Consider the following 25,383-nt stretch of genomic DNA (forward strand, 5'->3'; position numbering starts at 1 on the left):
CAAACATATGATAACCCAAAATCTGATAATCCAAAATCTGATAATCCAAACATCTGATAACACAAAATCTGATAATCCAAAATCTGATAATCCAAACATCTGATAATCCAAACATCTGATAATCCAAACATCTGATAACCCAAACATATGATAACCCAAACATCTGATGATCCAAACATATGATAACCCAAACATCTGATAACCCAAAATCTGATGATCCAAACATATGATAACCCAAAATCTGATAATCCAAACATCTGATAATCCAAACATCTGATGATCCAAACATATGATAACCCAAACATCTGATGATCCAGGCATCTGAATCTGATAACCCAAAATCTGATAATCCAAACATCTGAATCTGATAATCCAAAATCTGATAATCCAAAATCTGATGATCCAAACATCTAATAACCCAAAATCTGATAATCCAAACATATGATAACCCAAACATATGATAACCCAAACATCTGATGATCCAAACATATGATAATCCAAACATCTGATAACCCAAACATCTGATAACCCAAAATCTGATGATCCAAACATCTGATGATCCAAACATCTGATTATCCAAACATCTGATAATCCAAACATCTGATGATCCAAGCATCTGATAATCGAAACATCTGATGATCCAAACATCTGATAACCCAAAATCTGATGATCCAAACATCTGATGATCCAAACATCTGATGATCCAAACATCTGATAATCCAAACATCTGATAATCCAAATGCATAATTATCCAAAAGCTTGATAATACTATACCCTGATGAAAAAAGAAAGAAAGAAAAACAAACAAAAAATATTATTCAAAATCCTAATATTCCAAAAGATCAATTATCTAAAACCTGGCATATCCAAAAGTCTGGTTATCCAAAAAAGTTATTTATCTAAAAGCTTAATAATTGAAAAGTTTGATGATCAAAATATATGATAATAAAAAAGCTTGATTATCCAAAACTCTGACAAAAATCCTATGGTTGACATCATGATCTTGGGAAATATTATGTTTCTTTGTGCAATGTGAAGTCGGAAGTATTCCATGCTTGTTGATATACGTAGAGGTTCTGTCACCACCCTGGTCCTCATTTTGAGTATGCAACATTAAGTCAGATTTGACATAAACTGAGGTTGTTGTTGATGTAGCAGAAAGAGGCCTGCCCTCTGAAATGTCTGGTCTTGCTCTCATATCTTCATGAAAAATTTGTATTATTTCATATTTCCACTTGGTTCATTTTGAGTTATAATTGCTGTTTCGTTTTCGTGTCAGTATTCTCTGTTTGTTTTCCTAGAAAAATATACTGATTTCAACAGTACAGATTAAGGTCACTTCAATTTACTAGCAAAACTGGACTGTAGAATCACAGGGATTCGTCACGAGTTCCCAACCCACGGTCCTTATCATATTATTGATACTATAATACATGTGATGGACCTTGGGTTGGGAATTCATTCCAAGTTCCTATGTGTAGAATGGACATGTGTTTAGTAAATATGATTAACTACTGGGTCTACCCACAGGTAACACTGACATTATGATGTATGGGAGTGTTGTACTGGGTTTATGGGGGAGGTAGTGAGGAAACTACAAAAGAAAAAAAAAATCCGTTGTTATGCCCTATTGCCATTTGGACGGTTTCAAGAGTTCAAGAACTATGAAAAACATGAAATTTCACATTAGAAAATGAAGAACAATTCTCAATTCAACATCTACAAACAGACAATTGGAATGACAATGAGAACAAACAATATAGTCCTCTTCGTTGGCCAAATCTGAAAGGTTTTCACCCAAGGCTAGCTAAATTCCTCTCAGAACGGGTAGCATCAAACTTCCCATTTTCCCTCATGTGGAGATAATTAGGTATACACGAAAACGACAAATAAATAACATTACCAAAGGTGTCAATTTAGAGGATTCATTCACGAAAATAAAATCCAATTTTACAAATTTACAATGAACTGAGCTGCTTTGACCAGGAAACGTTTCTGGACAATGACGCACCTTATAAGTGTCATTGTCCTCGCCTACAATCGAGTTGAATACACTCAGACTCCTTGTAGAAAATTATCGTGGAGATCACTGATTTACTCACAGGTGGAGCAGAAATTAACTATAACATCACTGAAAGTTGGGGAGCATAAAGAACATGTGGCACGACCAGCATCTTCGCTAGCCAAGGCTTCTACGTTATACTCCACGAACAAGTGTAATGTAATCAGAAGCCATGGCTAGCGAGATGCACGACCAGGAGCAGCTGGTAATGTCGACTGAACACAATGAGTAAATAACATGGATGTCAGATACAGATTCTGCAACGAGCCACATTACGTATAAGTCGGGATCGTATACCTGGTGGACGTTATGGCAGATTTCACTATGGATTTCCATTGATGCTTGGAGGTAAATGTGTTATATCGAAAATATGAAGTCAAGTATGGCATCAGTTCGTATCTTTGGAGCACTGTGAAGCTGTCTGGGAAGTAATTATTCTGTTGCAACAAATACCAAAATTCTCAGATTGCACCCGAAATAATGAATATAAGCGTAGGGTAACACCCTGTTGTACTAGGAAGGATCTAATGAGATTAGTTTCTGTAGATGAAGTACAACCCAAGCATTGGCACAGCAATATCTTATCTAGTGTAGCGGGCTTAACCAAGCATGCATTCGGCAATATTTGATCTAATGCAGTGGGCCAAACCAAGCAAAGGCTCGGCAATATCTTATCTAATGCGGCTGGCTAAACCAAGCAAGGGCTCGGCAATATTTGATCTAGTGTGGCAGACTAAACCAAGCAAGGGCTCGGCAATATTTGATCTAGTGCGGCAGACTAAACCAAGCAAGGGCTCGGCAATCTATTGCGGTAGGCTAAACCAAGCATGGACTCTTCAATATCTGATCTAGTGCGGATGACTAAACCAAGCAAGGGCTCGGCAATATCTGATGTAATGCGGCATACTAACCAAGCAAGGGCTCGGCAATATCTGATCTAGTGCAGTGGACTAAACCAAGTATGGGCTTGGCAATCTATTGCAGCGGGCTAAACCAAGCAAGGGCTCGGCAATATCTGATCCAACCCACAGGGACTTGAGAATTAGTTACAGTATACATGTATTCAGACCTCCCCTAGTGTGTATAGCACAATTTCAGACGTTTCGGGGGGGATAGATCAAAATTCGGTAAAATGGCTCCCCCGATGTTCATTATATACTGAATTTTGATCTATCTGAACGTCTGAAAATGTGCTATACACACTAATGGAGGTCCAAATACATGTAGACTGTAACTAATTATCAAGTCCCTGTGGTCTAACAGATTACATAGACTCGTCAATCTAGTGCAGCGGACTAAACTAAGCCCTAAGCATGGACTAGGCAATCTTGTCGACTAGCATAACAGGTTTAAGGGTGTTTAACAATTATTAGATTTACACTTCGGAAAATGTCTGGATTTGTTTTATATTAATAAATTCTTAGAAATACTTGGGGGGGGGGGGGGGGGGGGGACATTAAATATACTCAATCACAGTGTATAGACCGTCAAGTACATCATGAATGTTACAAATGGATGACCCATTTTACATATCATATATAAGAGAAATACTTGATTTATATGTATTGAAATATTGAATCTTGGAAAGGGGAATACTCGATCCTGTCATGTGTTATTCGGTGGATGATCGTGAAAAAAAGAAGAGAAGGGGTAACAGGACAGGGGTTTAACACGTACCTATGAACCATTGTCATTGTCAATGATAAGTATAAGTGATCTGGGGTCGACCATAGGGTTATTTTTTTTCATTCTGGGTCATAGGTTGGTGTCAAGACCCTGTGGACAGAGAACCGAGTAACAACAGGTCAGATTGTCTAGCTCGGTTCGGGAAAACTTTGGAAGGCCAACATGCTGGAATCAAATCATGAATCTGCATATGTCCAGCTGTTGCAGCTTAATTGTGTCCAGTTTCCTAACTGTCGGAATGCTTTCTTTGAAAGTGGTACGTTTCCATAACGCTGTACGATAAGCGTTGTGATTGATGAATTCGCTATCACTACTGTGAATTTTCCATTTCTTGATAGCAATTTTAACACAGTAACATCTTAATTTCCCCCCGCATAGATCCGTTTCTAGATATGCAGGTTCCTTTTACGTTTGTCATGGTCATCCTATAAAGATGGACATGCTAAACTTATTTGTGGGGTCGAAGATATTGTCCAATATGCTCATTATGATACAGGCATGTTGCTGTCATTGCCACAGCTCTCACTTTGAGAATTGACATTACTGTGATTGACCAATTATCAATGAAAGGAAAACGTTCTCATTTTATCGATATCCAAGCCCTATCTTTATCTTATTTATTTCTAAACCTCATGACGTCGTATACCAATAAGGCAAGTCTGCATTAACATGCGCTAACCTATACATGATCGAGGTACTAAATAAATATACATATACTCTTTTTTTTAAGTTTCGTTAGTGAAATCAGAGACCTATATACTAATTAGTATATACAGAGACCTGGTATATATAGGTCTCTGGTGAAATATTGGACGGGTGATGTTGAAATCAAACTGTACAATTTTCAAATTAAAATTCACAAACTTAACTATTTTGTTTCTGCTCCGGTGTGATACTTTTAAAAGTATGTTCAAAAATCATATAAAATTTTTAATTAAATCGGAAGTTTTTTTTCCTACTTCAAAAGTTTGTTGATGTAATTGTCAAACAACAAACAACGAAAAAATCCTGCCATGCAAACGTCTCATAAAAAAAAAAAATAATAACGGAGAAATAATGCAATTCTGTAAAAAAAAAAATGCAAGTTTGTGTAGACAGCACTGTGTGCTCCTCGCTACCAGTCAATTTATTATGTCTAGTATACGTAGTAAGGTTTCGTGTAGTGTATGTGTGTATTGTAGTGTGTATTCGAGCATGAACAGCACTGAGGCTATCGTAGAAGCCAATCAAAACGATGGTCATATCTAGTCTTAGCCAATCACGTCCATGTTAACAAACACGCACATGACTCATTTTCTCTCACCAACAGTACCTTGTGTTTATTTTTAGAAGGAGACCTTGTCATATAAAGTTGTGTCCAAAAGCACTGACGTTTATTTACAATCGATCGGTGCACCTGAGTGGTAGCCGGAACAGTTAAAGACCGACAACTATCTCCTTTCTGGAAATGACAAATTGGGCCTGAAATGTCGGCATCGGAATCGAGTTCAGCAGTTTCCAAATCAAATGGGGTGCGAGATTACAAAGTTGTCATCTTGGGTGATGGTGGAGTCGGAAAAAGTGGTAAGTGTCACAAGTTTGTCGTCTTTTTTACCTTTGATTGTTTACTTTATACAGTAGTATGTCCGTGAGTCATGTAAGGAATGTCAAACCACAACAATTCAAATCATTTCAGTCCGAAACAAAAGTCGATAAAATGAGACCGCGATATGGTTGTTTACTTCTGGTGAGCGAGAAAGCTGATGATAGCTGTGACGTGTGTTGCCTCCAGGTGCACCTCTGGATGTCAGAATACACCAATAATACAGCCGTAAATATATCAACTCATCAGGACGACTCATCAGTGTGTATTATCTACGGCAACAATTCAATACAGCGTGAACTTGGTCTAATTTACGCATCTTATCTGAAAGATACAAGACCCAAATATTTTGCCCTAGTTATTATGCGATAAGTCCAAGTGTTAGATTGGGTCCAGTAATTAAATACACAATGTTTTGGTGTCTTGTCAATTATACTAAGAATGTTGTCTTTGTTACTGAGCAATATGATTGATCTAGTTGTGGTAACACTTATGTATACTAATGTAGCCCGAGTTTTCTCTGGCCCTGTCACCATGTCTGGTGACAGGGCCAGAGAAAACTCGGGCTAATATTAATGCTGCTTTATAATAATTAAAAAATGATTAGATATATGCAACTTTTTTGTAAAATTAAATGTGTGTATAACACTAAAATAAGTAAAGTGAAATTTATACATTAAATTTTTTTTTTTAAAGCCAAAGGGAGAAATAATCGATTTAAGATATCATTCTTGTGGAATGTCAATTAATCAGGAGTACATGTGCAGTAAGGTACGGTGTATGTTTTAGGCCTATACTCATTTAGACTATCTTTTGAAAACCTGGTTACAATTGTTACATTGGCTGACAAAGCTGTTCAATTGGTAATGTCAGGAGATATATTTTTTTTTTTCCCAGCCGTTTATAAATCACTACAGGTGTATTTTATTACAGGACAATCTTAAATGTGCCCTTTTATATAGAGTTGTGGCCCTTTGTGTCCAAAGTTTGTCTGGAGCATAACTGCCTTGCCATGTTACAAGCATTCTATGATTCAACAAATGTATTACACCTGCCCTGTCAGGGATCAATCTAGGGATTTTTCACTACTGATTATTGGTAGCTTTCCCTCTGAATATTGTTCCATTTTCCCCCTCAGACTTCTGTTAAATTCACTAAAATATTGTATTTCCTTTCATTCTTATGGCAATGATATCCAAAAATCCTCCAGATTTGTTTTCCTTATTAGCCATTTGCTGTTTTCACTTGCAAAATGTGTTTTTAAAATAAAAAACTGAAACTTTGTGATTTTTTCAAATTTCTCCTTTTCCGAACTTATTTCCCCCTCTTGTCCAAAAAGGGTAGTTTCCCCTAAATTCTAGATAAATACTGAATACAAAGTATCTTTGAAAAGTCAATTATAAAGGTTTTATACATCTAGATCTAGAACTTTGTTGTTTGCTAATTTCTGATGTAAAAAGTGACTGGGACAATAGGGACATACCAGTATACAATGTATTTATGATCCTTGTTAATTACACATGCATTCTCCAGACATCCTTATGTATGTAATAATTATAACAGGCATTAGATATACTACCAACAGTAAAAAGCCCACTCAGTGCACTTGACCATGATTTTACATTCATTGTTTTATTTTACTAGGCTACATTGTAAAATGATAATCAAAACTCAGATTAACATCAGTCCCAGGCAGTAAAGAAATCTTATACATGTGTATAATGTTTACTATATTATAAAATCCTATCATTTGTATTTATCAGTTTAATGGTATTAATTGTACATTTCAATGTGTACAGATCTAGAATTCATATTTAAATAAGATTGTTTATCAGTTCTTTTTATATAGAGAAAAAAAAATGACAGTTTAATTACTGGGACACTTGATTTTGTGGCTTGCTGCTTTTGAGCTCTTCAGGTTAATTGAAATATTCTGAAATAATTACTTAATTAAAGAAAATGGTAGAGGATAATCTTGTCCTGAGGTAAAAAGTTGTTGAAGCCTTACCAAAATAAAGGTATATACATGTATATATATATAGATGAAAAATGTTTATCAAGATCGTTGGCAATATGGCCTTGAGCATTATTACTGTATATTTGGTAGAAGTTATTTTGTATATAAACTAAATTCTTGTCATATTTCTTCACAGCTCTGGTGATCCAATTTGTGTGTCACAGATTTTTGGAATACCATGATCCTACAATAGGTAAGTCAGTTTCTGGTCACTGAGTGGGATACACACGTCCAGCATTATGTCGACACCAGATATAATGTCTAAGGTACAGTATAACATGGCCAAACCAGCCCCTGTCTTATCAAGATCCCTGTCCATTTGTCACCCCAGTATAATGTCTAAGGTACAGTATAACCTAGCTAAACCAGCCCCTGTCTTATCTAGATCCCTGTCCAACCATTTGTCATCCCCAGGTATACTAAGGTACAGTATAACATGGCCAAACCAGCCCCTGTCTTATCTAGATCCCTGTCCAACCATTTGTCATCCCCAGGTATACTAAGGTACAGTATAACCTAGCTAAATCAGCCCCTGTCTTATCTAGATCCCTGTCCAACCATTTGTCATCCCCAGGTATACTAAGGTACAGTATAACCTAGCTAAATCAACCCCTGTCTTATCTAGATCCCTGTCCAACCATTTGTCATCCCCAGGTATACTAAGGTACAGTATAACCTAGCTAAATCAGCCCCTGTCTAATCCGGATCCCCATCCAACCATTTGTCATCCCCAGGTATACTAAGGTACAGTATAACCTAGCTAAATCAGCCCCGTCTAATCTAGATCCCTGTCCAACCATTTGTCATCCCCAGGTATACTAAGGTACAGTATAACCTAGCTAAATCAGCCCCTGTCTTATCTAGATCCCTGTCCAACCATTTGTCATCCCCAGGTATACTAAGGTACAGTATAACCTAGCTAAATCAACCCCTGTCTTATCTAGATCCCTGTCCAACCATTTGTCATCCCCAGGTATACTAAGGTACAGTATAACCTAGCTAAATCAACCCCTGTCTAATCTAGATCCCTGTCCAACCATTTGTCATCCCCAGGTATACTAAGGTACAGTATAACCTAGCTAAATCAGCCCCTGTCTTATCTAGATCCCTGTCCAACCATTTGTCATCCCCAGGTATACTAAGGTACAGTATAACCTAGCTAAATCAGCCCCTGTCTTATCTAGATCCCTGTCCAACCATTTGTCATCCCCAGGTATACTAAGGTACAGTATAACCTAGCTAAATCAGCCCCTGTCTTATCTAGATCCCTGTCCAACCATTTGTCATCCCCAGGTATACTAAGGTACAGTATAACCTAGCTAAATCAGCCCCTGTCTTATCTAGATCCCTGTCCAACCATTTGTCATCCCCAGGTATACTAAGGTACAGTATAACCTAGCTAAATCAGCCCCTGTCTAATCTAGATCCCTGTCCAACCATTTGTCATCCCCAGGTATACTAAGGTACAGTATAACCTAGCTAAATCAGCCCCCGTCTAATCTAGATCCCTGTCCAACCATTTGTCATCCCCAGGTATACTAAGGTACAGTATAACCTAGCTAAATCAACCCCTGTCTAATCTAGATCCCTGTCCAACCATTTGTCATCCCCAGGTATACTAAGGTACAGTATAACCTAGCTAAATCAGCCCCGTCTAATCTAGATCCCTGTCCAACCATTTGTCATCCCCAGGTATACTAAGGTACAGTATAACCTAGCTAAATCAGCCCTGTCTAATCTAGATCCCCATCCAACCATTTGTCATCCCCAGGTATACTAAGGTACAGTATAACCTAGCTAAATCAGCCCCTGTCTAATCTAGATCCCCATCCAACCATTTGTCATCCCCAGGTATACTAAGGTACAGTATAACCTAGCTAAATCAGCCCGTCTTATCTAGATCCCTGTCCAACCATTTGTCATCCCCAGGTATACTAAGGTACAGTATAACCTAGCTAAATCAACCCCTGTCTAATCGGAGTCCCTGTCTATAATCCCAATTTATGGAGTACAGATTTAATGTGTTGTCCATCTGTAAGTCAGCGATTGTTCAAAGGTTTTTGGCATTTCTCAAAGACCTAAGTTGAAGATGGCATTAGGTTGTAAAATCTATCTAGGATGAAGTCACATTTGCTTTGTATTCTGGGTAAAATTTTTAGGTGACAAAAGTTTTTCATTTTAAAGCGACATATATAGCACTTCAGAATTTGCAACCAATATTGCATACAGAAGCATTTGCTTATTGAGGAAAACCTGTCCTTTACGAACAATATAGCTGTTATAGGACTTTAAACAATGCAAAAACAAGGTGAAGTCTGTGAAGTTTTAACTGGTTATAAAAAGGTTGCTGTATGTAGTCCAGCACAAGTTTGATAAAGAAACGTACTAGCACTGAATATCCCCTCTTGTGGTTGTGTAAGCTGTTTGTAGAGTATATTGGTATCTATGTGTGCCGTTCAATACATGTTTGGAGCAGTTTATAGCTTTCTTGTCAATATTTTAATTTTGTTTATACAGCCTTTAAAATGCCCAGCCTGACATAAACTATAGCACCTCTGCATATACGTTTGATAAAGACTTAATCAATGTATAGGTGTCACAGTGAGCCCTGAGGTCTACTCCCGTATATGTAAATATGGGGAAATCGATCCTACATTATACATGTAGTTATCATTAAAGCTAAATGTGTCGTGGTTCACTGACTTTCTATGGACATGGAATTGTAGGTGTAAGGGAAAACTGTTGTGTATAAAATTGACATTGTTAATTTGTTTGGGAATTTTCAGTTTTTGTCCCGACATTCCTTTAGAGTGAGATTTGTGTCTCTGTGTTTGACTATATATGTAGGGTTTACTTTATTTGTTATCGTTTTGGTTCCCATGTTCTCCTCACCCGACAGGACACTTTTGTTTAGTGAGAGTCTCTTTATATGTGAAATAAATTGGAATTACCCAAATTTACAGTTTCAGTTTTCCAATTAAACACATGTACAGAGATATCAAGTGCGTTGATTGTTATAATTGCTTTGCTTATACCAGTATTTACACTACTGGTGTTAATTACATGGCTCTGAATCAAAGTTTCAAGGTTAAACAGGAAATAACAATATCCTGACTGAAGATGATGCATTGTTTATAGAAGTTTTCCTCGTAAATAGATTTATACAACATCCCAGGCCTGACCTTTGGCCAACAGTTTATGAAGAGATAAGTTCTGCGGAAGACATTGTCATACAGTTGGGACCAAGTAGTTGCTAGTTGCTGTGTGACCAGTGTCTTGACGCAGGATTGTTGTTAAATGTAGATAGTGTGAACTTCCTATTGTGGTTTACACCTACACCCACTAATGGTAGAAATCTTGTGAAACCTTATTTAGCCATCTCATCTTACTCTACATATTACAGTAGTGTTTAAACACATCTAGATGTCTGTGCATTATTCATTTAGATTTTGGAATTAGATGGACAAGAAAATAGGACCTTTAAATATGAATTAAGAAAAAGAAATATACATTGATTGCCCTTGTTGTAGGGAAACATGACAATATTGTTTACCTGCAGCAAGTCATATTTCCATAGGGCTTTGCCTCCGGGAAATATGACATGCCTCGGGTAAATTAATTGTCATGTCTCCCTACAACCAAGGGAATTGTTTATTACATATATTGTACTAAAATACAGACTCAATAAAGACTATCTGCTTAAGAAACTAAAAATATTCTGTACAATTCAAAGTTGGTAGATTTTCCACATTCCTGTAAAAAAAATCCTGAAAACATTTCATTGCACACTTTGCGTCCTTTGCCTGCAGAATATAATTGATTTCATCTGCGTCTGTCAGATGAAATATCTCTCGTTCACCATGTTTGTTGATTGGAACACCTGGGTTCCATATCAGGAACGACAACTCTGTTAAAAAAAACATGAGAAATTTGACATGATGCGCACAAGCGAGACATAAAGTGTGGTCTCCCAGACACATGATGGCTCTCAACCAATCCTTGAATGTGTTACATAATTGAGGGATTGTAATATACCAAAATCATTATATCAAAATCAGGGGTAAACTGTAAATAGGAATTTGGCTTAAGTATGAAAAATATCAAATGGGACTGGTGCCCATAATGGCCCCAAACAATGGGCCCCAAAAAGCCCTGGGAATCATAATGCAAAACTGTATCACATATAGTTGTTTGTTTTGTTGTCAGTATCAGGAACTTGAGTAGGTCTTACCGTCTAAGCAAATGCTAACCGTACAATGTATGTATTATGTATATTGCATAATTTTAAAAGATGAGACTGAATTTATTGTTTTGAGAATAATCAGTATTTTAAGAATTGGACACGATCACAGCATGACAGTGTAGTATAGTGTGTCTACATATTAATACATCCATGTTCATTGTTCATGAGGAATGACTAGCGAGTTATAAAAACTCATAAAACTAGGCCTAGATATACTTAACAAGTAGTCATGGTAGGCTGTGTACTCCTCAGTCTATCTCAGCAATCGCCATGCTTTTAAACTCAGACACTTGAAAATTGTCACTTTTCTCATGGTTAATACTCAAGCCGATGTGGTGAGGTCACTGGGAATTGATTGTGGACACAACAATTTGTTATAGTAAACAAACTCTGAATAGAAGACAAAAAAATATGAGGTCTCAAAAGCCAGTGGTTTTCTCAACATGCCACATGGGATAAAAGTTTTAAAAATGTAAAGGTCAAAGAGTGAAAAATGAATGATTCAGACAAAAACAAATTAGACAAAAAAACACCAGTTAGATGATTAGTCATTTCATTTTGGTTCAGAAAATTACCTGAAGGTCACTCATGTGTCAAATGCCCTTAAACATTTCTTCCTGGTCTTTTTGTCAGTTTACAATGCCTTCAAATGCTTGTGGTTGTTAAATTGTTGATATTTAGACAGCTTTTGTGTCTTTCTAAAAAAATACTGCGTAGGTGATGCCAATCTCTGTAACATTTATCTCAATAGTGATAAAACCAATTTATGTGACAGCTTCATGTAATTTCTAATGTCAGACACTTGAAAATAACCGATAGCATTTCTATTGTAAATTTAGCCCTCAAAAAATTTTCAATTTCCTTAACCAACTTACTCTTTTCCTGCTCTTTCTAAAGGTTTTGTGTTGTAAAAAGTTTCATAAAAATATCTTTAATGATAACAAACAGGATATGTTTTGAATGTCTAAACATCGTTTTAGTGTCTGTTTTGTTCTGATATACATGTACAATCATATCTATAAATTGTATACATTGTATGTAATTAGATTTTCAGCAGAATATAAAAAAAACGAGACATTAGCTTGAAAAGGCTGATTTCATCAAGTACATTTTTACCTATTACATAGTTAATCATTTGTTTCTTTGAATGTAAAATTATAAAGGAAGAAGGGGCCGCGGTGGCCGAGTGGTTAAGGTGTACCGACACTTTAACACTAGCCCTCCACCACTGGGTTGCGAGTTCGAAACCTACGTGGGGCAGTTGCCAGGTTTTTCTCCGGGTACTCCGGCTTTCCTCCACCTCTAAAACTTGGCACGTTCTTAAATAACCCTGGCTGTTAATAGGACGTTAAACAAAAAACAAACCAAACAAACCAAATTATAAAGGGAAAAAAAATAAATAAACAGGTCATTTGATGATGCTACATTGGCAAGCAGCATATACACTGTTTCTCACAAAAAACAACCCACAGTATAAATTAAAATCTAATGAACACCAAACAATTATAACAGCATCCTTATAATGATCACTTATAAAACCAAAAGTATTTTACAAAATATATATGCTGGGCACAATACAGTTTCTTCCGAATGCAATTATTGTGTCGCCTGCAGGCTTAGGGATCAATCTGTCCATGCTCATGTGCCATCAGCATTGTAAGTCACACATAGTTTTCTGGACTTTCGTTTTTGTACCATTTGCAACATCAATGTGTTACTTGTTATATGACTTTATCATATATATAGTAGGTTAGGAGTTTGTACTCTGTCGAAATTCCATTTTTTGGTGGAGTTATGGCCCTTCCCATTATGCAAATTTGCATAATTCACCATTTTCCTGACTTTTTTTTTTTTTTTTTCCTACCATTTGTCAAACTAACCTGTAACTGAGGATGAGCATTTGTCATAATGATTTACAGTTTGAGCCCTGTGTCAATATTCCTTGTTTTGATGGAGTTATGGCCCTTCACACATTTCTCATTATCAATTAATTAAAATCTTTGTTATTTTTTTGTAACAAACCGCCTGCCATATCAGTTTCTATCTTTGTATTAGACCTAATCATAATGGACTTACAGTTTGAGTTGACATCCTGTCTCAATTATTTTGGAGTTATACCCTTTGCACATAAGATATTCTTAACTCTTTTTTTGCTACCTCTTCAGTATGTAATTTAATACATGACTTTTTCATGAATGAGGGATTGCAGTTTGAGTGTCAAATCCCATCTATTGCTGGACGTATGCCAAACAATTGATACCATCCACATATGGCTTCAGATGTTGAGTGGAGGTTTCAATATGGTGACCATATAAACTAAGTGGGCGCAGGCAACTAATCCACTTCTGTTGAATCCTTGTTTAATAAAGAATTTTAAAAAATACAAAGCTCAAACATTCGGAAGGGTGTAATAGCATAAGTATGTATCATTTGGTATTGTATAAAAGTCATAACAGCTTATTCTTGTATTCAACTCTTTGAGATGTAGCATCTTTACATAGGTCCCCAACTGCTTTCGGTGGGTGTTCTTTCAAAGAAATTTAATATTAGAATGTCATATTACAGGAATAGTTTAAATAAAGATTCAAACAATTTAAATTGAAAATAAACATTTTCAGATTTTGTTTAATTTCAGTGAGATAACTCTGACTGGGATGTGTACATGTTATGTAACATGATGTATTAGCTAAATAAAGGAATGTGATTTGTTTGAACTTGTTTCATCTTCCTCAATAAATCCTAACTGTTTCAAAGTCATTTTTCTTGTAGACGTTGGTTCTGCAGGGTCACAGAATAAACATTTACGATTTCACCAAACACATATTACACCTAAATTAATGTAGTGGCATATTATTTTCATACAAAATTTACATTACTTTCAAACAACCTTCAAGTCCTTTAAAAGAGATATAACTCTATGTAAATTCTTTAAAAACTTTAAAAGAGATGCTATGAGGTGGTCTTCCAAAGGAAGTATCTACCGGTACGGGGGACACCATGATATCCTGTACAGGTGTGTGTTGTACCTGTACGACCCTGTAGTTCCAATCTCACACCCCCGGTAATACGAGATGTATGAGAATTATACGGTATTAGTCACAGTCATATACATAAAAGTCCTTACTTGTCTGTTATCTGTGGTCTCCACTGAGATTGAGTGAATACATTTTTATTTTTCAAAGATATTCCATTTCTTGTGTATTATTAACAAATGCAATTTAAATTTAATGTGCCATGTAGATACAGTTATGGGACATTCTCATTAGTCACCACTATTTTGTGTCAACTAATTGTGTATACATGTATATATAAACATATTTCAGTGTTTTTATATTAATTTGCATTCTTTATAATGAAAAGTTACATATTTATTCATCAAAGACAATTAAGTAGTTGAGAACTTTATACACTTAAATGCCAATTTGAAAAAAATATGAAACAGAAATTTAAAATTTGATAGCCAAGCATTTTATGGCTGCTTATAATTAGCCATTAATTATTGTATTCAAAGATGTGATTTTATAATTACAAATACTTTTTAAAATGTTCCTTAGCATGGTCACTTGTTTGTGTCACCTGGTAGCATATTAAAACAAGTTATATTGTGCATGGTATAGAAATTAACTAATTAACACCAACAAATGAAATAAAGGGATAACAGTGTTCTAAAAATGATTGTTTATAATATTGCATACAAAATGTAGAGGCATTTAATGAATTTCTTCTGAATTGATTATTTAAGAGAAGATCAAACGTTTGGAGTGTTGTTATAGACTTTTCGTTTTGTATAAAACCAATCATAATTATAAAATTATTCCATGTAAGAGATGTGGAACCTTTACAGTAAAATCACAAAACATTGTTGGGTACTGGTGTAACATGAAATGACAACTCTGTTATTATTGTTATAGAGGACTCGTACCAGCAGCAGGCACGAATTGATGGAGAACCGGCCAAGCTCGACATCCTGGACACGGCTGGTCAGGTAAGACCCTATCTACAAAGTGTATGATCAGTGATGTAATGAAATCTGATTATCTGTATGATCTTACTAAGTAAAATTACTGGTATGGTATAAAGTAAAATTACTGGTATGGTACAAAGTAAAATTACTGGTATGGTATAAAGTAAAATTACTGGTATGATCAGATAAATGACAAAATCTCTGACAAACCAAGTTTGTATGTATGTATGCAAATAGAGTTTCCTTGTTTACAGTTTTACTATCAATATAACATGTCACCGCATAAATGGTGGCTCTGACCCCAAAGGGGCTAAAGGGGCGGGGCCAAATATGAGAAATAGAGGTAATTCCTCTAAATCTCTACTAGTCATAAAGTTATGAATGGATTTGAACCCAATTTGGACAGAAACGTCCTTGGGGGAAGGGGAAGAGATTTTGAATAAATGGTGAATCTGACCCCAAAGGGACCAAAGGGGCGGGGCCCAATAGGGGAAATAAAGGTAATTCCTTTAAATCGCTACATGTCAAAAAGTTATGAATGGATTTGAATCCAATTTGGTCAGAGATATCTTTAGGGGAAGGGGAACAGATTTTGCATAAATGGTGGCTCTGATCCAAGAGAGGCCTAATGGGTGGGGCCCAATAAGGGAAATAGAGGTAAATCCTTTAAATTGCTACTAGTCATAAAGTTATGAATGGATTTGAACCCAATTTGGTCCGAAACATCCTTGGGGGAAGGGGAACAGATTTTGCATAAACGGTGACTCTGACCCTAAAGGGGCCAAAAGGGCGGGGCCAAGTGGGGGAAATAGAGATAATTCCTTTGAATCGCTACTAGTCTATATCAAGTTATGAATGGATTTGAACCCAATTTGGTCAGCAACAGGGGAACAGATTTTGCATAAATGGTGACTCTGACCCCCGAAGGGCCAAAGGGGCGGGGCCCAATAGGTGAAATAGAGGTAATTCCTTTAAATCGCTACTAGTCATAAAGTGATGAATGCATGTTCTATAAACAATTCTTGAGGTCTTTCAGACCTTAGAGAGTCTGGACTTCATTAATCTTTAAATCAGTTCGGATTCCCACACTATAACCATAAATAGCATTGTTAGAGTTTTACAAATAAAACAAATTGAATATGAACATTATTTCGACATTTGGTCTAATCCAACCAGGTGAGCGATACAGGCCCCATGGGCCTCTTGTTGTTATTTGAGCCCTGGTGATGTTTTGTCCAATTGGAGTGAGTCGTAGAAGGACTCAGTTTTGAGCACCCTTGTGCAAAAATTTTTGAAATGGTGTTCTGGACTCAATTAAAAAAATCTGATAACATTTTCTGCATTAAGCATGAAAAAGTTAAAATTAAGCCACCAAACCTAGTAATGTGTGTGTTTTGAATAATAGCCGGAGTTCAATGCTATGAGGGAACAGTATATGAGGAAAGGAGAGGGATTTGTCATCTGTTACTCAATCACTGACCGACGTAGCTTCGATGAGGTACTCACCTACAAGAAACTCATCAACCGAGTACGATGTAGAGAGGATATCCCTATTGTCATTGCCGGCAACAAGTGTGACTTGGAGGAAAAGAGAAAGGTAGGCAAGAAAACCGTGGTTAAAGTGAAAAATTAGGGCCAGGAAAGTTGATGTAGGAAAGTCATGATATTCACCATTGTTATGTCAAACTATACTGGTAATTGCATTATAGGTGACTGAAATTTATCAAAGAGTGGGATTATAAAGGACTAGGTCTAAGTTATGTTACAGTTATACATGGCTGTCATGCCTCCTGTAATTGCATTGATTATCGTTGCATTCCTGGACATTTAAAATCTGAGTATTAGGTGAAAAATTCCACTTTCAAGTAGTTTTCCCAGACTTATGTCCCATTTTTGTAAGTATTTATAAAGGTATATATTTATACCATACAGGTGTCTGTTGAAGAGGGTTTAGCTTTGGCCAGGCAGCTAGAATGTCCATTCTTTGAGACGTCAGCGGTTCTGAGGAAATGTGTTGATGATGTGTTCCACAAACTTGTACAGGAGATCCGAAGGAAAGAACTTGACGCTTGGGAACTTGAGAACAAATCAACGCGCAAACCAAAAGGGTTCCGACGTCTAGGCTCTGTGTTTGGTCGTCTCAATGTGTTCAAAAAAGGGGCAAGGTCACACAACACCTGAGATTTCATCTAGGATTGCCTTCAATATCCTCCGTCCTCAGCAGAATGCTTGGGTTTCACATAAAGAGTGCTTTAACAGTGTGTCACATCAGTGTACAACTGGTGATCAGATTGGGTATTGCTTTGATAATGTTGACTGGTGTAGTTGTGTCTGTTTTCCGAGTAGAATTTAGGTTCTTTATTCTGCGAGTGAGATGTTGTGTGAAGTTCTAGTCAGGTCCGGTGCAGGTCCTAGTGTTACTGGGGTACAAAATTCTATAACTTAAGAAAATGCCTTAGGATTTTACAGTAGAAAACATTTGAGAAATTCAAGGATATGATATATCATTACTTCTTTAACTCTCATAATGCTCTCCAAATTTTGCAAAATAAAAGGAATTTACCTAAATTGAGAAAGTTTGTGAAAAAGTGGAAGGTTTCATGTGAGTTTTGATTAGTGGTATGTTAAGCGTCCATGTTTGTGTAAAAAACACATGATTACTTATATCAGAGTATGTGTGCCATTCACATGACTGATCATGTCGGTTTTGATGTCTGTTATATAAAAATTTACAAATGAATTGTTTATGATAAAACGAACAAAATGTTATTGACAAATGTTAAAAAGGTATTATAGTTTTTAAGACTTTTTCACTGCAATTTTAATTTGTATCATTTTATGTTGGTATACCTATTTACGCAGATTTATGTAAGAAAATGGTTACATGTGAAATGATGAGGGCTCGGAGACAGCATTCATGACATATTGCAAAATATTCATGTTATTGATGATTAAGTCATACATTGTTATTCACAATATGAATATATGACTGACAATGATTGCCAAAAAAATTTTGTGTCCAATGCTATATTTTCAAAAGCCAGAGTCTCCTTGCCTTACTGATGTACAGAGTAGCCGTACTATGCAACAAAAATATTTTTCTGAATGTTTTTTGTTTGTTAATGAATATGGTAAATGTGTTAATTACTCTGGATCTTGTAAAATTGACCTCTACTGATAATGACCTGGTAATCTTTAGTTTGGAATATGTTCTATCTTCTTCCCCAAGAAAAACAAAATTTTAATAACTATGATTTTAGAAGATACATTATAAGTAGTATAAGAGTGGGGGTGTAACTCGGCCTGTACATCAGTTTTTGTTGGTATGTGGTTCCCGTGAGTCCCTACCCGTCCCAGTATCATGTGACTGTTTCCCTGGGATACTGTCCCACCTATGACCTTATAAGTCCTCACTGTACTAAGTCCCCCTGGTACATCTTGTTATTCCTCAGTATGTACCTACCCTTCATACTTAACTTCCTTCTGTGATATTCCCGCCAACGAAAGGTACAAGTCTACCTTTATATTTTTATTTTCGACTGGTCAAATGCATGGAGTGATGATAAAGATCATCATAGTCATCCATGTCAACATACATTTATATAGTATAGTCTGTATACTGGTAGTTTTACTCAAAGGAGTGGAAGGTGTTCCGTACGGTAGAGGAGGGGCACAAGGGGCATGAGCCCGATATGGGGGTGGAAGATAAGGAGTGGTGGAAGGACCTTTCGGTGGTGGCATTAGCTGGGATTCTGGTGGACTAGTAGTAGGTACAGACCGGAACTGTGGGATTCTAATGTTAAGAAAGACTATAAACAGAATATGTCACAGTTAATACACCTGGAAGGCACCCTCCATCTTACCTGTTTAGATTCTAATGTTAAGAAAGACAATAAACAGAACATGTCACAGTTAATATACCTGGAAGGGACCCTCCATCTTACCTGTAATACAGTTATAAAATAGGCCCCCTCCAATTGACGGGAACATGCATTATATCCAGTGACAGCCATGTCTAGAGTGACAGGAATCTTGGTATGGGATCGATTGGGACAGGTGCAGGACGGACGCATGGGGAATGGCTGTCACGTGGTACTGGCTGGGGATGGATGGGGATGAGTGTCGCTTGGTACTATGTGGGGAAGCATGGTGATGGCTATCACGTGTTACTGGGCTGGGAAACATGGGGATGGGTGTACCTGGTACTGGGGATGGCAGTCGCATGGTACTGGCTGGGGATGGATGGGGATGAGTGTCGCTTGGTACTATGTGGGGACACGTGGGGGATGGCTGTCACGTGTTACTGGCTGGGGATGGATGGGGATGAGTGTCACCTGGTACTAAGTGGGGACACGTAGGGATGGCTGTTACATGTTACTGACTGGGGATGGATGGGGATGAGTGTCACCTGGTACTAAGTGGGGACATGTGGGGATGGTTCCACATACTGGCATACCTACATAAACTAATGTACTACATGTTGAACGTTCTACTGTTACAAATGGGTTTTTTTTATATATATATATATCAGTTTGAATTATTTTAGTTAAAGTCAATCAAGACAGAACCTAGCCTTTCCTGGTAGATTTTAATCGACTATACACTTCATCAATAACTTCCAAGAAGTTGTATTTTTGTTTCAGGTATCCCTGTAAGATTTTCAGATAGTGTGTAATAGATTCGACACTGAACTTCCTGGCCAAGTTAACATTGTACGTCAACAGCTTTCTTATCATTCCTTTACTATTCTAATGTTTTGTGTTTCATGTAAAAGTGTGTTTGTGTGTAGAAAGTCACTTATATATTTGTGGTATTACAGTATAAATGTCACTTTCTTTGGTGTAAATGTTTCAATCGAATATAAACTCCACTCAATTTTCAACATCTCGCTCTCAAGCTTACTTTAATCAAATCATAATGTTAAAAGAGACTTGAGTCGAGGTTGATATGATCAGTAACAATGGAGTAAGATTGTGGACATAGTGCTTCAGTATACACAGCAGTGCTAGCTGAATCCAAATAGTTAGATTAAACTGTAAAATATCAAGATGTTATAGCTTTATAATAAGTAGCTTTATAACCCATTAGATAATCCTAAGAAAATCCTCTGAAATAGAGTCTGAATGGTTAGATTTAAATTTTAATGTTGATGTTGGTGTTGACAGGGTGAATTATGATGTTTCTAAGTTAATTAGAAGAGTTTTATATATTCTGGTTTAGACTTAATTTCTGTTGTCGGTCAAAACTGCCTTTTCCAGATTTGACAAAGAATTGTAAATTGTTTCCATGTTAACATTATTTCATTTATCCCTTTGTGGTGGAAATCACACTGAAAGTCATATACATACAAAATAAATGTATGTAGAGTTATGGAAATACAAAGCACAGTATATATAATCAATTATTAGTAGAATCTATCTACATAGATAGATAAAAGGTGGTAAGAAACATATATTGAATTCTAAATATTAAATTCTAATTATAATCTAGTATATTTATCATTGATCAAAGGGAGATAACTAAAGCAGAAATTTTGTGAACATTGTCAACGTCTTTTTCTGTATGTTAGACTGGAAATTTATTTTACATTGAGTTACCCACGTTGGAACAGAGAGCTTTATTAGATGACGATAGATTGCCATTGCTTTTGAATAATTGGTATTATGTACCAAAGGATAATAAGGATAATCATATATTATAAACTTCTGATATTATTACCGGTAGGTCTATTCCTGTAACATGTACCACTCCACAGGCCTCCAGAGTAATCCATGCTAGGGTTTCTTGCCAAATACTTCTTTACTAATTATTGATAAAATTCTATGGTTAATATCTCAAAACAAATCCTTGGTCAAGGTACATGTTACTTAGTTTTTCCTTAGCTTCTTAAACTGATCCTGTTCACCGGACTTCAAAATCGAATTTTCGAAGATACTGGACTCTCAGTGCTCCAATGTATATGGAGAAACAGCTATTTCACATGAGATTTAGAAAACCCAGTAATGTACATTTAGAAATGTATGTTTTGGGCCCAATTACTTTTACCAAACTATTTAATTTTTGATTCCATGCCTTTAAAGTTTTAAAGTTGTTTTTCCCTTTATGGATTGTTTTTTTTGGTTTGTTACAAAGTATTTATTTTACCGGTTTTTAACTTTCAAGATATTAAAAGGAAGGTTTGTTGTCAAACTCGTTGGTAGTTTTAAGATCAATGAATTTTACTGTGTATTTCTACTGCGAGTTTTTATTTCAAGATTTTAGTATATTCTTATTGTAAATATTTTTTGCACTACTGCTTTAGGCTTAATCAAGTTATTTTATTCAGTGTGGATATCCAGATTGTATAAACACATTTGAATACATTTTCACCAAATTGTAGTATTTTTCATATGCTGGAAACTGACAAGTATAAAATATATCTAATATTTGTATTGTTAGACTTTTCTCAGCAGTGACGAAATCAGTATATTGTGTACATGTATAAATGTATATAATACTTGTATCGCATAAATGAGTGAAAAACTATTTCACACTTCAAAATACAAGGGTTCTGCATATTTTCCTTGCACCCATAGAAAAACATGGGCCGTATTGAAAAGATCAGTTAATTATTTTGTGGTTTCCAGATTTAAAACTGACCAATCACTAGGCAGAAAACCTGTCATGTGATGATTTTATAGAAGCTCTACTGGTCAGTTGTATCAGCTGCCTGTTATTTCCTGTATTTACGGTGGATTGTGATGATGGAACAGAACACACCGACCCTTCCAGATCTGGTCAGAAATATAGGATTACAGGCTATCAAATTTGTATTATATATGAAAGAGGGTCCAGAGCCTTTGATTTCGTCGCCACATATTTCATGGGTGTAGAAAAGATTGTTTTAATAGTAGGACCACTGGATATTGAAGATAAACTTTCAACTGTTCGCAGTATTAGGGCCCTTTAGGCTTAATTGAGAACAATCTTCATGGTGAGAATAGTGAAAACTGATAGAACTTTCCCTATTCCTTTGCTTCAGTGCTTTTGATATTTTGTTTTGCTTGACTGTTGAACTTGTTATCTGGTCATTATACCAGGATATTTATGTAGAATTTGGATTCTGAGTATACTATTATTATTTTCTTTCAAGTTTACTGTGCAATAATCCATTTCTATCATTCATTTATTTATAGGTTACATTAAGTTATTATGAAATAAAATTGAGAAAATCTTAGCTCTGTGTTGTTTCATATATACTGAAGACAGATATGGGAATCCCTGATTACAATTCACAAGAATTACACGTAATCATGTCTCGACTGTCCCATTTTGTCAATAAAGTTCACTAAAATTTTCGTGTAATTTCCAAAAATAACTAAAACAAGGGCCTGTTGGAGGGCCACAACATACGCCTGCCGCAATATTTGAAACTTGGAAGGGGGTAGTTTCACAGGTTGTAATGCTTTAAAATGAAGTATCATTGTTGGAAAGTTGAGAGGAGATATTGATACACATAATGGTGTGTAGTCGAAACCGAATGGCAACTTTAAATGATGAGATGTATATACCGGTATGTTGCAAATATGGGAAACCTTGGTTTAGACACAACAACACAAAAATTAGTTCACATGTTTATATACAGAATATATACATTAAAAGAACCTCTTTGCACAGAATCAGCCTCCTAATACCATTATTAAGTGAATGGTGAGCAATTACAAAATTTGAACCAGACAAGTAAAATTATCAAAGGGGAATAACTCCACAAATAAGGGGGTAAGGAGCATGATTTTGGTATGCGCCACTCCGGCTCATCAAGATGTATATTTGTGTCAAGTATGGAGAGCCTGGATCGGGTAGTACTGGAGATATGGTCCGGACACCATATGTGCCCGAAGTAAAATCATCAAAGGGGAATAACTCCACAAATAAGGGGATAAGGGGCATGATTTTGGTATGCGACACTCCGGCTCATCAATATGTATACTTGTGTAAAGTATGGAGAGTCTGGGTCGAGTAGTACTGGAGTTATGGTCCGGACAAGTAAAATCATCAGAGGGGAATAACTCCGCAAATACGGGGGTGAGGGTCATGGTTTTGGTATGCAACACTCCGGCTCTTCAAGATGTATATTTGTGTCAAGTATGGAGAGCCTGGGTCGAGTAGTATTGGAGTTATGGTCCGGATACCATATGTGTCCACCCACCCACCCGCCAACATGACAACATAATACGTCCCGTCTTTTGTCGGGCGTATAAAAAACACCACATAAAAGTATGGAAGCGCCCGAATGAAATGTATCAAAATCATTCTCATTATTACCCCAAATATTTTCTGAAAAGTGAGAGGAAAAACAGCTGATGTACGATATAATTCATTCCTATTTTCTTATAAATTAATTGGTAAACAATGAAGATTTGATATCAATTCCTTAAAGTTTTTTAACCCCAAAAATTAAAATTTATGTAATCTGTTCGTCATTTCAGATCTTTTAAAAGACCGATAAAATATCAAACCAAATAATCCTAAACTTTGGTTAAAAAAAATTCTTCAGCTTTTCACTCAATCCCTTCTGGGAGAATAAAAAATACTGTATACCTGGTATTTTTCGCCCTTGAGCAACACAAAAGATATTCGCCCCGTTTTAAATTCGCCCTAAACTACTTTTAAGAAATGTCTTTTCCTCATTTACAATCGAAAAATTCCGTTCGGAATTCTCAATATAGTTGCACTCGGAACACACAGGATTTATCGAGTTCCCACATTTTCTTTTCGTCACATACCCCGCTGAGGTGTGAAATGTAATCAGGTGTTCAATATACAACGTTTACTTTCAAATAGTATCAGGTATGCCTGGTCGATTTTAAAGAAACACGATGAATTTTAAGTTCACTGTGCCCGTGACTAATTACTGACCAGTGTTTTCTCTTGTTCACTTGTATACATCGATTGAAGCCACAAGCGACGGTGAACTCATAAAATCAGCCTTCACAATGACAAGAATTTAATGCTATTTTGCGTGCATCATTTAAAAAAAAGACTGGATATTTAAAGGGACTTACTATTTAAAGCTTTTTTTAAAAATCAAATACAGTATACTAAACCTAGTACGCTTTCCATGTGATATGGCAAATTTACTAGGCCTAGATTTAGATCTATATTTTATTTCACATGCATATATTGGAATAAAACAATTATTTTATAAAGTACACATATATACCACGTGTTGCTTGTAATTGTATAGGAAAAAACACACTTGAAAAGTACGAGGGTACGTTTTGGATCAGACTTCAGTTGGCCTATGTACGATGACTTGTAAATCCTTCAATTCAGCTTGAAATTTTCGCCGTCATCTTAAATTCGCCCTATCATCAAAGGGCGAAAAAGTCGAAAATTAAACGTGGTGGAAATTACCAGGTATACAGTAACTAGTTTGTCTTTGAGAACAAAAACATGTCTCCCCTTCTCTTTTTCTAGGCATTGGGTTGTTTTTTTTCCATTCAATTGACCTTTATGACTGGACAAGAAATTAATGTAAAATTTGCACTTTTGTCATTATGTCATTATGGTTAAAGCAGTACAATGTACATCAGTTTTAGGTGATGCAAGTATCCTCTAAGGTTCATCTACATATCTTTAACGGTTCAGAAGTTATAGCCAGGAAAAGAAGTTGTTAGAAGAACCTGTACCAATACAATAATGTCTCCTTTCATTTGAAGGGAAGAAATAATTATCCACAATGCAATGGAACTGCAGACAAAACTGCTTCACGTCAGTTTTCAGGAAGAAAATGGAACAAGTTTCAGCTTTAAGAAGGGTTACTCCAGGCTTAAACCAAAAGAAGTGA

General features: G+C 36.1%; 1 protein-coding gene across 1 annotated transcript; it reads left to right on the plus strand.

The window, feature by feature from the left end:
- The first annotated feature begins 5,058 nt into the window (after positions 1 to 5,058).
- LOC117334957 (GTP-binding protein Rit2-like) lies at positions 5,059 to 22,770 on the plus strand. Its single transcript, XM_033894822.1, has 5 exons — positions 5,059 to 5,311; positions 7,484 to 7,540; positions 15,502 to 15,575; positions 16,960 to 17,151; positions 17,487 to 22,770. The coding sequence occupies exons 1-5, from the start codon at positions 5,215 to 5,217 to the stop codon at positions 17,733 to 17,735; spliced, it is 669 nt and encodes a 222-aa protein (XP_033750713.1). The 5' UTR covers positions 5,059 to 5,214; the 3' UTR covers positions 17,736 to 22,770.
- Positions 22,771 to 25,383: the final 2,613 nt, after the last annotated feature.

Source organism: Pecten maximus, chromosome 9, assembly GCF_902652985.1.
Source record: "Pecten maximus chromosome 9, xPecMax1.1, whole genome shotgun sequence".
Lineage (NCBI taxonomy): Eukaryota > Metazoa > Mollusca > Bivalvia > Pectinida > Pectinidae > Pecten > Pecten maximus.